General features: G+C 42.8%; 1 protein-coding gene across 20 annotated transcripts in view; it reads left to right on the top strand.

Annotated features, from left to right (window-relative positions):
* ANK2 (ankyrin 2) overlaps positions 1-15275 on the top strand; it is a 343812-nt gene that overhangs the window by 183872 nt on the left and 144665 nt on the right. For all 20 annotated transcript variants that reach the window (XM_075750947.1, XM_075750956.1, XM_075750954.1 and 17 more), the window contains one exon: positions 13823-13924. In XM_075750947.1, coding sequence (XP_075607062.1) covers positions 13823-13924 — 102 coding nt within the window. The remainder of the gene's footprint in view (positions 1-13822; positions 13925-15275) is intronic.

A 15275-nucleotide genomic window follows, 5' to 3' on the forward strand; every position in this document is an offset into this window, starting at 1 on the left:
ATACTGTCTATGTTTATCTGCAGGGCTTGTTTTCAATTTTTAATTTACGGGACTTTCCAGGTGTTTTACATCTGTATTTCATCCTTTGACTAGGTTCAATGTTTGCAGATGTGGCAAACTGCAGGTAAAGCAGACCGTAACAACAATCACAAATACGCGCGGGTGTTTGCTGGCCGAAGGAGGCGGTAGTTGTTCCGTCGGAAGTTGTCTCATGCTAACATGTCAACCAAGCCAGGTACATATCTGAGAAAATTATTTATAAAATGTCCGATGCTGCTCAGAACCGGCATTATATACTGGGCTAGACCTTGCTTCTGTCAAAAAAAAGGAAAAAAAAAGAAAAAAAAACCAAACTGGGAGCGTTCTGGTCAAGTTTGAAAATGAATAGCTTTACTCAAGTGTATTTAATTTTATCCACAGCCATGCCTCTTCTAAATGTCACGATTAAAAAACCTGTTTGAAGAATTATGAAACGTAACAAAATAAGACTCGCGCGAATCTGCTTCGTGGCTGATTGCACGACACCCGAAGGTGCGTTTCGCTGCGCTTAACGGGAAAGATCCCGCAAGGTGCGATTCCTCCGCAGCCTGCTGCGGGCTTTGCCTGGGGGTGTGCGTGCTGGGTTCGCGTTGCTGAAAAGCTGAGCGTCGTACCTGCTGCAGGTGATGGAAGAGTTCAGGTGATGAACGCAGAACGGTTCCCACAGCCTATAGCGTGGTTTGAGATAGAGCAGTCGTCAGGTAATTCTCTATTTTTTTGCAGAGAGCCCGTTATACTAGTAATGGTCTTTACAATGTATGTTGAGCTTGCCGGTCTGCATTTTTTTTGGTGAATTCCGATCGCTTTGCGTTATTTGGGAGGGTACAAAAGCGCAAAAGTTTTGCATCCGTGGCGATGGATGGAATTCTCCACAAGAGATAGGTAATGAAAGCATTGTAATGAGCCACCGCATCGCGTAAGAATAACGCCAAGAGGGGTGTTCCGAAATTGCGGTGAAGCAAATAGTAGCATGATAATTTTCAACAAACGTACCAGGGCAGTCCCTCGGTTGCTGTAAGTACCACGGTTCTTTGATTTGTTCCCCATTTTCTCGATGTCGGACAGAATTCACTGTGCGAAAACTCAAAAGTTTATTGGCCAAGAAGAAGGAAAAGTTGGATGTGTCGATAACTGGGATTTGACTTAGGAAGGCAAAAGAGTTGGAAGACTGGGGTTTCGGACACAAGCACGTTACCAGAATATTTCTCTTAAAAAACGAAAACCCTGACACAGCGAATGCTGCCACTTTACAAGGCTAACTTTGGGGGAAATCCTGCCAAGGTGAATGAACCGGTTTGCGCTTACCGCAAGTACTGCCGCAAAATTGAGCACTCAAAATGAAGCACAGCCTGATTTTTTTCTTCCCCCCCCCCCCCCCCCCCCCCCAAAGCACGAGGGTTATATACATGTTTAAAGCGTGAGTGCGCAGCACAGACTGGAGCAGTAAGGTGAATTTCTGCATTATTGAGCTTTTCTCACGTTTCTCGGGTAGTATCGACGTTCGGGGGACAAGAGGGATCCCGTGTCAGTCAGCTGCTGGCTATCCTAGCATCAGCGTTTGGGTATGCGAGATCCTCTGCTCTCTTTCTCACCAGGCACTTAAAGCGTTCCTGAAGGTTTTCTAGTTAAGGGGGTAATTTGGGTTTAAAGTCGCAAAAAGGGCTGTTGCGCTGCCGAGGAGTCAAGGGCGCGTTAAAGCGCGGGGAAAACAAGTGGATTCAGCGAATTACCTACAGGAGGTTCTTGTAAAAGTTCTGCTGCCCTGCGAGGAGACGCAAGGTTGTGGGCTTCGGAGCGGTTCCGGCAGCGTGACGCAGAGCGGGCTCTGACTTTTCTGTACGGAGAGGAGGACTAAGATGCTTTGGTATGAGTTTCATGCTTGAAAACCGTGCCTTTGTGTTCTGGTTTCAGACAACAGCAGCAAAAAAGAGCATGGGAACTTACAAAGATACTGCAGCATGTTCCTCCGCAAAAGCTTTGATTCCTGCATCATAAGATGTATACTTTGTTAGAATATGATGTCCTAACTATGTTTGGCAAGACACGGACGTGTTTGCTTTCTGAGTAATTTGCCCTAATGACTTTGAACCATTTTACCAAACAACAGTAATATTGTCAAAAGGCTCTGGCAGAAAGCTTATCCGTCGCTCTCATCAGATGTCTACGCAGATTGTTGCTCTCTGCAAGCATTATTTCAAAGGAATGCGTGCTACTCGGGTTTTGCCACCCTTTCCCCTCGAGCTGATGCCTTGTTTCACTCTCTTCTGTGTTTTCTAGTAAGTTTATTTCACGTTAAATAGATTGCTCTATCCAAGGACTTTCAGTTCCATTTTGCGTTGGAACCTTCGTTATGCGAACTTGGGTCAACTCGAGCATTTGGTGGGATCCCTTCTTGCGTCCTTTTATTTTTACAACTACATGAAGCAGTTATGGCAACGTATATACACCTTACTGTCACAGGGCGATGCCTTGGAAGAGTTGAAGAAAATCCACGTCGGCTAATTACGAGAAGGCCAGCCTTGCGTGCAGATTTCTGAAATGTCATTGGAGTCACTTAAAGGCAGTGATTGGTTTCGGTGCTGCGGGAACCAAACGTCAACTGTGGTTGCAATGGTTTGGGGCGGTGATCGCTCCCAGCACGGTCAGCCTGCCCGTAGCGAAGTAATGTGTGCGCGTATTATGTTTTATTACTCTAACGTGTAATTTTAACATGAGCTGAAGCCTTCGCTCGTTTGTTAGTCATTTTATATTTGAAGTTCGGGCTGTCTGAATGTAAGATTAAACATTGCATCTCCTGTATTTGCCAATTGCTGGCAAAACTGTTGTCGTTGGGGACGTTTTGCAGTTCGGGTTTCATTCAGTTCCGTACGAGTATATAATCACGCAACCAAACACGACAATGACTTTGGCCGTTTTGTGCCCGTGCCCATCCAGCATGTGTTCATACTCGTCGTGCATCACGGCACCTGAGGCTTTTCAAAGGAGCTGGAGCATTCATCGGTCAAGAAAAAAATTATAGAGCCCTTTAAATCTACCTGAGGGTAATTAACAGAAAAGAGAACCCTATACCAATCAATAATCCTTATCAGGATGAAAAAGGCACACTGTTGTTATAGCTGGCACTGCTGCGAGGGGTAACTGGGCAGAAAGCAGTAGGATGCTACGGACCACTGCCTGCGGACATGTGTTGCAGCGCTAGCAATGCTCCGAAACCCCAAACTGAAAAACGTTGGCTAGGTGTTACAATTCTTTGAGGGTCACTCTGTTTCTGAGGAATTTGGGGCTTAATTTTTGAAATCCGTGCCCAGCTCCGCTCACGGGTTGCGTGTGCGTTGCGATGTATTCTATGGGACTCTGTTACCTACGGACAAGCGGTCTGTCTCCATCCCCTCCGTTACCTTCAGCTGCTCCTGAAGCATTTCAAAACTTCCGGTTACTTCTCAGCTAACTTTGGGGGGGGGGGGGTTGTTTTGTTTTGTGGTTTGTGGTTTTTGGTTTTTTTTTAATTCTGTACTGGACCTCTTCTGGAATAATGGGGGGATTCCAGAACGCAACACACAAAATTATTTTTTATCCGACTGGGTACAATCACAATAAGTAACTCAAACCTAGAGGGAACGTCCTTATTCTCAATTTTGGTAGAGGGTTGGTTTGTTTGCTTTGGGTTTTTGTTTTGGTATTTTTTTTAAATAATTACTAGTCTAGCTAAAAAAAACAACCCAATGACCCTAAACCAAAGCAACAATAAAATCCCAGAACAAGATCAGACACGACATAGACAAGAGCTAAAGTGATCTAGCATCAGAGAATGCCCTTTTTTGGATACATTTGAGCTCCTCTGAAATCAAACCTGGTGGATATATCAATTCAAAAGCAAGCTCACCGCAGATATTGTCTGTCTACGTGTTCGTGAAATACCACGTGAATCACGGGAAAACGAAACGGTCGTGAAATCTGTACTCATATGTTCTGTCTTGTTTTGTAAACATCAAATAGATGCAACTTGAATTAATCATCTTTTTTTTTGAGTTAGAAACTCCGAAAGCATTAGCAACGTTCTGAAATTCAGCGCTTTATCTAAACGCAGCGAGACCCCGGGGCGGTAGGGGACAAAAAAAAAACCAAAACAAAAAAACCCCCAAAAAACCCACAACAAAAACCCCAACCTTCAAAGGCATGCAAGTGGGTAATTCAATAACCCTCTCACACAGAGGCGTTGCTCTCCGTGGGACTTTAACTTGACGTGCTAGGCGGGCTGGCTGTACGCTGGAGAGCAGTACCCCCCCTCCGCCCCAAGCCAACGCCATTTACATGCATAGCTGGCCTGGTAGGTGTAAAAATAGCCCGGCAGCGCCTGAATTGGGAATGGTCACCGACTGCCGCCCGCAGTTGTTGGGGTTTCAGGTTCTCCGAGACATAAGGACGGCTCGGGGAAGGGAGGCCGGTGTGAGTGGAGCACGGGCGGCGGGATCCTCCTCCGGGATTGTCGGGTGTCCTTCGGGAGTGCCGGGCACCCTCCGTGGAGCAAGGAGTCAGCGGGAGAACTGATATGGGCAATGCACCCATTTGCCAGTCTTGTCATTCGGATAAGGGTCTGGGAACGCAAGGGAACATACAGGATTTGGATAAAACCCCTGACTATTATGGATGCAACAGCGAAGGAAGTAAAGATCCTGGAGCCCTGGTAAGTCTTGGCTGAAGAAAACAGGAATCAAAGGGGAAAAAACTTAAGATCGGGGTTGCGTGTGTTGGATTCGTAAAGGATCTCTTTGCTCAGCCTGCATCTTGCTTGATAGCTTGCAATATTGAGAGACCCGCTAAGCGTGTCCACGTTCAAGCTTTGCTGTTGGGGCTGTAATTAAAAAGCAGCAGTCGCTGAGCTGTGCAGTCACGTAAAAGCGGTGTCAGCTCGAGAAAGGTTAGCTATACGGAGAGGGAACGCCGTCAGGGAGACGAGTCCTTCAAATCAATGGGGTGAATCAATTATCCTACTTGACGTAACTGCTGTAAGTTATCCTGCATCGGCCACTCTCCAAACTTGAACTCCACAACTTTATTTAAGCACTTGTCTGTCCAGTACATGGTATTATTTTCTGTGTTTGCAGCAGAGACAGAGCCCCACAGATTTTGATGCAGATGAGGGTTACAGTGGGAGGGACCGCAGGGCTTGAGAGTGATTAGAACATGAATGTCAGCGTTTGCTCTGCAAACCAGAAGAAAAATCATAGGTGTCAATACTTGTGTAATGTCTACGGCAAATAAAGTGCCTCTTTTATCTCTTTATCTTTTTTTTTCTTTTTTTTCTTTTTTTTTTCTTCCTTCCCCTGCTTGGGAAATTTGTTATTAAATGGTTATTTCGTTCAAAACTGGTAACGAAAGGAGGTAGCGTCCAAACTGCTGGCAGAGCAGGAAGATCAGGAAACCGTTAATGTCGATATATCCAAATATGACATTCTCCCATGCTGATCTAAAGGAAAATTGTTCTCAGATCAACTGTATGCTTTGCGCTTGCACGAGTTACTGCAGTGCATTATAGGAAATGTAGTTGAGATGACTTTCTTTGAAACAAAACTCTCTTTCAGCTAAAACACGAAATTAATCTATTTCGTTGAGCTTTTGGACTGTGGTTTGTTTTTTGTTGTTTTTTTTTTTCCTCCCACCACGCAGTTTTTTGTTCAATTAACGAATAATCCTCCAGCATTTCTGATGGGAACCATGAAGTCAGGGGGAAGCACAGTGCGAGCGCAGGAATTCCCGGGGCAGCGGGAGGGAGGGCTGGCCTGCTTCCATGGCTGAAGATATGGATTTCAACAGGTATTTTAGTATTTCCCTTAAGGTGAGTGGCCTGAAGCCGGTGGGGATTGTTCCCTGGGACATAAATAAGCAAACGCGGAGACAGTTCTCCCTCTGAACATGCGGTCTCCCGGCTGCCCTTCTGTATAAGGTCAAGGCTTTGAGGAGGCAGGAGCGAGCCAAATTGAGCAGCATGTGATCTTTCACTTTTTTTTTTTGGGGGGGGGGGGGGGGTGTTTCCTTTTTTTTTTTTTTTTCCCCCCGCCCCGGATACTTTTCAGTCAGCCTTCAGAGCTTTTTGTAGCAGGCGGAGATCAGGCACTTCGATAACGTCTTTGATTTAATCGTAAGATCTTGGCTTTATATGGCTCTGGTAGGGACTGACAGGGTTGCTTTAGAATATCTGTCTGGATTCAGATGTTACAGTGCCTGGAGGATTACAAAGGAAAATTGCTGTATTTCCCTAAGAAGGTTTACAGTCTCTCTGTATATTTATTATGATTCCTTACAAAAAGGTTTTTTTCATGTCAAAAAAATCCAGGCTATATTTTCCAGGCACTTTTGAGATTCTGGTTTTTTTTACATTGACGCTGATGAGTATAATTCTGACTTGCACACGTTGTTTCCAAGCCAGAACCTATACCAAAATGTTTGGTGGACGAATAGCCCAGTGGGACATCAGGGATTTACACGTGCCTGAAGTTCAGCTAGTGCCGAAGTGCCGTTCTGGGTTAGAACCCTGTTACTTTAGATTTTAAAATCAGCGTGGATTAAAATAACTTCTATCATTTGAAACGCTGTAGTTGGAAGGAACGTGCGGCTGGGCAAAAGACTTTTATTGTGCTCTTTTTCAGAGAAAATTATGCAGTTTTGCCTCAGCTCTTACAAATCCTGCATTGACATAGTAAAAGTCAGCTGGCAGCCAGTCCAGTATGTCAAATTAATGAACGTAGTGGGAGGACTCCTACAGATGTCTGTGGCAGCGAAGTATCATAAAAAGGTTTATAGAAGACATTTGCTTCTTGGCTCACGTGCGGGTTGATTTTTACATTTGTTTTTTCTTCCTCTTTCGCTGCTGCGCTATTGGCTAATATTGGCCCAAACTCAGCAACACAGTGAAGTGTGTCTTTAAATCCCTCCTCTAGCAAAAAAAAAACTTAAGCCCATTTAATTTGAGACCAATGGGACCTAAAGATGTGGTAAAAATCAAGCATACGCGCAAGTGTTTTGCCAAATGTAGCCCTTTATCTTCTTTATTCTTCTCCTGGTTAAAAACAAAGCAAAACTGGTTAAACACAAAGCAAAACTGGTTAAACACGTGTACGTTCCGGTGGAAAGAAAAGAGTGGCGGGATGGCCGGTATCCTGCAAGCTCTGGAATTTCAAGGACGACTTTGTAAAAGAGTCAAGGGTGTCGAAATAGAACCACCAGCATAAAAGGAATAATTGGGAATTTTCCCATTGACATCAAAAGATGGACTAGTTGAAGGCTGGCTTCTCCGTTAGTAAAAATTACAAGGGTCCATAAGCACGTAATAACTTTTGGTTGTGTCTGCCTGGAGCAATCTTGTAGCAGGAACTGGTATTCAGATAAAGCTGTTATCTAGGCATAGTTTTCTCCTCCTTAGGTTGCTCAAAAATATATGTTTGTTGGGGTAGTGGAACAGCAATAAGAAATTTTCTAAATAACAAATGCAGCTTTCTGGGAGCAGTCTTTGTAGTAAGATATGAAACTACTACAAAACTCTCATATGCAAATGTTAAAATTACCGGAAGAAGTCTTTCAGTTCAACAGTTATTAAAAATGTGTTGCAATTAGAATACATTTGTTATTTTATAGTGTGCATAAATCATAATGCATTCCTCAACCTGGTTTTATTTTCTTGGCTTCTTTTTTTTTTTTTTTTTTTTTTTTTTTGCAATGGCTCTTTCCATCTCCAGTCATACCAATGAAAGTCATTTCTCGGGGACGCTCTAAGTCTTGAATATCGTTACACGCTGCATCTCCTTTCGGTTGCGGCCTCTTTGTCTAACCTAAGAAAGCTTTTACCGGTATGTATAATAAACGCAAACAACATTAGTCTTCCCACCTACTTTGGCAGCGTATAATTTTGGCTCCTACCCGTCCCTCGGTAGATCTCATGGGAGAACATTCGTTCTGAGGAATATGGGGCACTCTGAAGGGTCGCTTCTGAATCCAGTCAACTCTGTCCCAGCTTTCTGTATCAGGCCATCATTTTCTGTGTTTAAACGTGTGCAAACTAGTTCTGGTTTGAAATCACCGAATGTTTCAACCCTGGGTCATCTGCAGTGGATAGCACAAAAGCTTTTTTTTTTTTTCATTGTAGTTATTTCACCATCTTGTTATTACACGCTACTTTTTGCTGTAAATAGTCTTTTATGCCAAAACGTGGGCCACGTCCATACCATACGCAACATTATGGTGAGGGCAACTCCAGCCACAGTTCCAGCTCAACGCCAGTAGAAGTGGTGCCAACTTCTCCATCGTGACATTCTCTGATTAATCGGCCTAAATACTCAAAGCGTCTTAAATTATTCAGGTGCGTAATATGTACTTAAAAGGATATTTTTCTTCTTCTCATTTATAACTGCCATCATCAATCTAGAGAGATAGAGCCCTGAGATTAAAATAATTAATTACTAGATGCTGTTAGCTACATCTTGGGAGGGACTGTTTGACTTGCTAGTGACCTCTTGTCTGTGAAAGCTCGTCTTCCTCTTCACACTTCCTATGATTCAGCTTCCCATCTCTTAAAATAATGTTAGTTTATTGTAAGGTCAGTTGTATCTTTTTCCCAGATAAGAAGATGCTTTAGATGCTGAGAGAGCACTGTTTAATTAAGACGGCTATTTTAGAATTGTGGGCTTTTCAGTTCAACTGTTTATTAGCAAATTCTATACAACCAAAGGTACGTAGCAGGATGAATTAGATCTGAAATGCCTATGTGTGCTTGAACGGGAAAAGCTGTGTGATAAAAATACTTTTTTTTTTAAAATTGAAATAAGAAAATTTGGCACCTTGTTCATCCAGGAATTTAGATACTGAAATTTCGTTAAGATCTGTGATTTAATCTCTCTTCCTTCGTGTCTTCCACTAAATTCAAGGGAGGAAAACATACACGGTTATAAGCAAAGGAAGTGGCTTTGAAAGGAAAACACTGTTGTATTTCTTTTCTTTCAGAAGAAAAATGTTATTTCATTAAAGGCTGGGAAAATCTGTTTCCGTTATAGCTGTTCGTATCTCATTTAACTCATTTCCCAGCATTAGATTACTGAACCCGTGCCATTGCCGGTGCAAGATTTAGCTCTCATTCTGGCACGCGTAGCAGAACTGCAGGCTGAGACTCTGCTGGGGTAGTTTAATTAAAAAAAAAAAAAAAAAAAAAAAAAAAAATCCTTTGCCTTCTTGCAGTCATAGCTACATCTTAGGCTTGCACTTCACAATATCACCGCTATTCTGTTGTGATGCCCTTTGTTGATCAGCAGCGCTTTCAGCTTGATTAAAAAAAATAATAATTCAGAGTACAAAAGATAAAATGTGAGCTGCTGAAAAACTATCTGGCAAATTTTAGAGGAACTGTTCCATGAAGAAGAAGCATTCCTTTTGCAGTCCCGTCTTTTACATTTGAATGCTGGTATGGAAGAAGTTACCGTACTGGCAAAAGCTATGTGACACATGAGTTGGGCAATGGTAACGCCTCATCTGTGCCGCTTTTAGAGTCGCGCCCAATTAAACGATGGCTGGTTTGAACAGATGGGTTCTGAAATCAGAGAATAACCAAGGCAATTGGGGGGAAAAAAGGTAGTGGTTATCTCAAGGGTAGGAGCATCAATGGATATTCTGGGTTCTCAACTCCAGGTATTACCTGAATGTATTAACATGATGAGCCGCCAGTCAATTAACTGTGTATGTTTTGGAAGTTGAGGGTGTTTTATAGTGGCTGTTGTCCTTCTCTTTGATCAATGTTTGGTGTCTGTCAAACTGCAAGTAAATAGTCCAGATTCAATCGCGATGGTAGTGAAAAGAAAAATTCCCTGTGGAGCAGTCAAAAGTTAACGTTAACTACTGTTAGCGGCGCGTTTTCGTAGAGCAGTTGCGATGTCTGAGTAGTAGGTTAGAAAAAGCTCGTTAAGTCTACAAATCGTGCGTTTGTCCCATATTACAAAATACCATCTAAGTATTCCTCAGATATCTGTGATTTCTGTACCGTATTCTAATAGCGTGTTGTTAACCTACGGAGTAGATTGCCCAGCCTTGGCGGCCACGTGTAAATAAAGCGAGTCTTCATTCCGACCGACCGAAACGCGGGCGGTGTGTAGAGATGCCAGCCGAGACTTTGCAAATTAACACGTCAACATTGGAGTTTCCCAGACTGCAAACCTCTCGTGTTCAGGGGGTTGCCGGTAGCTGCTTGAAGGCGTACTCTTCTCTTGTAAACCTTTCTTTGTCGTATCGGTACAGTGCTTGCTTTTGAGCGTGATCTGTATACCTGTGTAAAACTCCTAAAAAAAAAAAAAAAAAAAAAAATTAAAAATCTCAGGGGTGTGTGCGTAGGAAGAGATGACATGATAAGTATACGGTGCAAAGGACTCTGGCTCTGTGGTTTTATCTTCTTTCTTGTAAAGAAAGTATTTGCAAAGGACAGCTTGTTGGCAGTTGGTCTTCGCTGGTTGACAAACTAGTAAAGACCAACATGCCGGCTTCTGTGTCGCTGAAATGCGTCGTGAATTCAACTGAAAATCTACATGTAAGGAAACAAAATATTTCATGAGATTACTGAATCCATTGGAAAAGCCCACGGATCAAAACATCATCGTTTGCTAGCATGGTAAGACTACAGAAGAGGGCTGCTGTTGAGTACTGAGGCAATTTTGTCAAAACGGATTTGAATTTGTAATGTGCTAAAGAGAGTAAATTGCTGAGATGGTAGTAGTGACAAAAATGCTTTTTAAAGACCTTGAAAGAATGGGGAAAAGGAGAAAGTACTGATGACCTACTGAAAAATTAGAGTTGACAAAACCAGGAAAGAAAATAGAGATATGAGCACTCCCGACTCCTAAGCTTTAAAACACGGTGTTGAATCTTTTGATTATTTCACGGAAGCTCTCCCTGGTATTTTTATGTGCATTTGGGTATGAAGCAGCTGAATTGCTACTTGGTGTCTTTTATTTGTGTGTTCGAGTTTGATTTAAATGAGGGGGTCGTGCAAGTCTGTGAGAAACTATTTTGAGATAGGGGAGGCCAGACCATGAAGAGATGGGTACAATTATATCCATCTAATAGGAGATCAGAGCGTGTTACAGTGAGAAAAGTCATAAAGACCCAACGATCACATAGGGTCAGATTTTCAAAGGCACCTAAATAAAGCATCAAGATCTCATTGTGTTTCAGTGGGATTTTAGTAGTTCTATCCCTCTTCTATTCACGATCAAGCGCTGTTATTTCAGAGTGAGAACGTACACGGCAAGAGACGCTTCTGGAATAAAAGTGCCTGTACAGGGAGTTAATCATGAAGAGTTAATTCATTATGAACCTCTTGTCTGCACGAAGAGTTATTTTTCCGCATTGTGATCGATATTTGAGTGTACGTAATGCGTCTTGAAGTGGCGTGCATTGCAGTAATTTAATTTTGAGGTGACAAAAGCACGAATCAAGGAAACGGGACTCTATTTCGAAAGTGCTGCTTGCGTCTTCTTGGCCAGAAATAAATGGAATATAGTCGTGTGGTCTTAGCTACAGTCTGAGCTTCCAGCAATAATTGAGACTTGAACGTTTGTAGCCTTTCATGTTACTCTGCATGAAAGAAAAACAAGCGATGATTGATTCGTCCCTGATAAACCAGAAGTTGTCAGATGTTCATTTGTTGCGTCGTTCTCGCTTAACCTTTTAGAAGTATAAAAACATGATTGCGGTTTTGGCATGTTAAAAGGAGTAAAGCATGGAAAAAAATGCGGACAAAGAAGATAAAATGTGTGTCCTGTCGAGGGCAAAGACGCTTTCCTCATTTATTTCAAGTGTCTTGTGCTTAGCTATTTGTTCTTGGTTAATGGTTTTACCAAGACAGTTGATTTCTCCCCCCCAAGGGACAGTTAAACATTAAAATACAATTTTACTTCTTTATGTGCGCATATGCGTCGCAGGGGACAGTGCAGTGCTAATAGCCATCTTTCGTTCGTAAAAGGGATCTCTTTCAAGTACCTGTCAGAATCTGTCCTGTGTCAAGCCTCATCCAAGCCCTTGCCTGAAGTCATAAAGGGTTCCGTCGTCGTCAGCTCCTGCGCCACCTTCCCCTTCACCCTGCCGTGTCTTTAGAAAGATGGTCTGTTTTCTTACCAGTAGAAGATGTGGAAAATGTGCTGAAGTTGGCTGAAAGGAATTCAAAAGGCAATATTTTTTTTGTCTTGGCATGTGGCGTGGTTGTAAGAAGGGTTGTTTTGATGGCATCCATCTGTTGCAGGTTAAAGTAGGTTGGAATCGGGGATCGTGAAGTGAGTTAGCGCGGCGTGGTAAGTAGGGTGACTGAAATGAATGCGTTGGAACGGACTGGGTGACTGAAACCAAGTGCTTTGTCGATCGGTATCCATAGGCTGAAAGTGGGAGGCTTTTAGGATATTCTCACGCTGTCGGAGAATGGTTTTCACCCGGTGTTTGACGGGGGGGCGGAGTTAGGTGGGAGCCGTGCTCTGTCGGAGGCGGCTCAGTGGAACGCCAAGTACTAGTCGGATGGCGTGCGTGCCCTCCTGTGTGCATCTAAGCATCCCCACAAACACAGACTTTTATGGTTATTTATCTGCTTTTTGAAGCTCACTCCTGCTCTACTTATTTATTTTACGCATGAAAATCGTTACTGTCTCTGTGCGCGTTGCCCGATGCTTATTCTGTGTAATCGTTACTCCCGTTGCACGACTTTGTGGGGGTTTGTTTTTCTGGTGTCTGCAGTTGCGTTAGCAGCCGATTCACCTGTGTGGGGGTTCACATGTGGGCGAACATCAAAGTGTGTGCCGGTTTGCAACACCCAACGTGGTTCCACGTTGTACTTGTAGGTAATGGCAAGAGGGCTGAGGCATTTCACGTGCCCTTGCTCAACGGTACGTCCCTCAACCCCGCTGAAAAACGAAAAAGTGATCATAATATTTTTTTCCCCTACTTATAAATGCCGATGGGTCTTTAAATGTGAATGTATAAATGCAGACGGTTTAGGAGCGAGCATGTTTACAACATTATCCTGGATTTAGAGACTCAGGCTTGAGCTCATCCGCTTTGCTCTATGGTTAGCTACGCTTGCAGTGCTGCCTGGTTTTGTGGGAAGTTTTTTTTTTTTTTTTCTGTCCTTTAGCATGCCCCACTTCTGTTTCACAGGTGATAAAATATAGCCATTGGACTTTTTTTTGCTCTCGGATATTGGTTTTTCTCTAGCGCGTACCTCTGCGTTAAGCCAATGTGGGTGCACGAATGTGGACCGTAGTCACGTAACTTTTTGTGCCAGGTATAAATCCAAAGCCAGTGTATGTTTTCTTAAGCAGCACAGGCAACAACAGGATTGGTCAATTATTTTCCAGAGTGTTGAGTATATATATATGTGTGTGTGTGTATATATGTGTCAAACCCCCCCCACCAGAAAAATCTGGCTAGCAAGTTGATGTATATATTTTTTCCTTCTTGCTAATATCAGTTACTATGATTTCTGTTTGGGGTTTTTTCCCCCTTTGGTTCTTGCTAAATTTTGAACTTCGGCAATTATTGCCCTATTTTGCTCACTCGGACAGGTCTGCAGTTCTTTTGTGCCAGTATTGCCTTGTTTAAGTATGTGTATGCTAATTAATGCAGATAGAATGCAAAGTCAGGTTTTTCACAATGTTATTCCCCTGCAGCATAACATGTAGAAACCTTTCACTGGGGATGAAGTTGTGCTGTCTTTTAAGTAGGAGCTAACCAGAGATTATTTTTTTTTCTTCTTATCTTTTTTCAGTCTGACAGCAATGCAAGCTTTCTCCGAGCTGCCAGAGCTGGCAATCTGGACAAAGTAGTGGAATACCTGAAAAGCGGAATAGACATTAACACATGTAATCAGGTAAGACATTTGCAAGAAATGAGCTGCAAGAAACCCCCCTCAAAACCGATTTTTTTTTTTTCCGGGCTAGATTGCTTTGTACAGATGTTTTTGTTCACCTCTGGCTATGTTTTCAGAAAAATCTTGTTCTTCATTGGTATCTTTCTGCAGGAAGTTGATAACGTCTATTAAATTGTGCTGCTTTTAGTAAAGCTTTGTGTAAGCGTTTTTGGGCTTTTCTTTCTTGCCAGTGTCCCGCAGGTATGCATATATGTTAGCAAAGCAGATATAATCGAAACTTAAGGTTTGCTTTGGTACTCTTAACAATAACGGACCTGCTGTTGTGAAGTTCCAGTAGTAATTGAACCGGTGAGCGCTAACTGTGGTTGTGTTCTTCAAAATACTCAAGTAGTTCTGGTAATTCCGGTTGGTTTCTTTGCGGAAAGGTACGGTTTAGATGCCCCGAGGCATCCGTGTTCAGCAAAACCAACTCGCTGCCGGTCTGCTTGGTTTGGTATTGCTGCGGGGGCGAGATGGAACTCTGCGGACCGGAGACTTGTTGAGCGGAGGTCAACCCGTTATCCCGTTTTCCTTCCCATACCCAGAGTCTCCCGTTCTGTTATTTGTCTGGAGGAGCGAGACGACGCTCAATGCTCATATTTTTTGCTCTGTTATTGCTGTTTATTTATTGTATGCGTTTATTAATTGTAACGAGGCACGCCCGTGTAACGGGTGTTCCTCATTTTAACCAAAGATGCGGCGCTCTCCAGAGAACTTGCATTGCAGAGAGGAGTTGGCGAGCAATAGGTATTACAACAAATTGAGAGAGGAGCAGAGGATGGCGGTGAGATGACTGTGATTAATAAATCCCACAGCATGCCAGCTGTCAGGTTTTGGTTTTGTGGGTGTGGGTTGTGGGTTTTTTTTTTTTCTCCTTTTAAAGCTGTTTTGAAGATCTCTCTGTTTTTAGTTTAAAAGAAAGTTCCAGATTTCTTGCTGCAAACATTTGTCTCAAGGACAGCGTGGACCAGCATCCTTGGGGAAGCCAAGGAAGCAGTTGAAAGCCATGTATAAAAAATGGTATCCTTAGCTTCCATTGCTTAGAAGTTTTAAAGTGTGCTCGAATGAGTAAGAAAAGCGAAGCTGATAGAGACTAACCATGTTTTTCAGGCAACAGTTTGCAAAGATGTACGCAGTAGTGTTTGAGTGGATTTCAAAATCGAATTGCAGAACCTTTTTCGGTCAGCTAAAATGTTTCTTGTAAATATAATTTTTTTTTTTTTTTCCCGTATGAAGCGTATTATGGTTTTATTCAGTATTTATGTCCCCTGTAGCATGGGGACATTGTTGGAGTCTGGGGTTTCTCTCATAC

The sequence above is a fragment of the Balearica regulorum genome, chromosome 4 (assembly GCF_011004875.1).
Source record: "Balearica regulorum gibbericeps isolate bBalReg1 chromosome 4, bBalReg1.pri, whole genome shotgun sequence".
NCBI lineage: Eukaryota > Metazoa > Chordata > Aves > Gruiformes > Gruidae > Balearica > Balearica regulorum.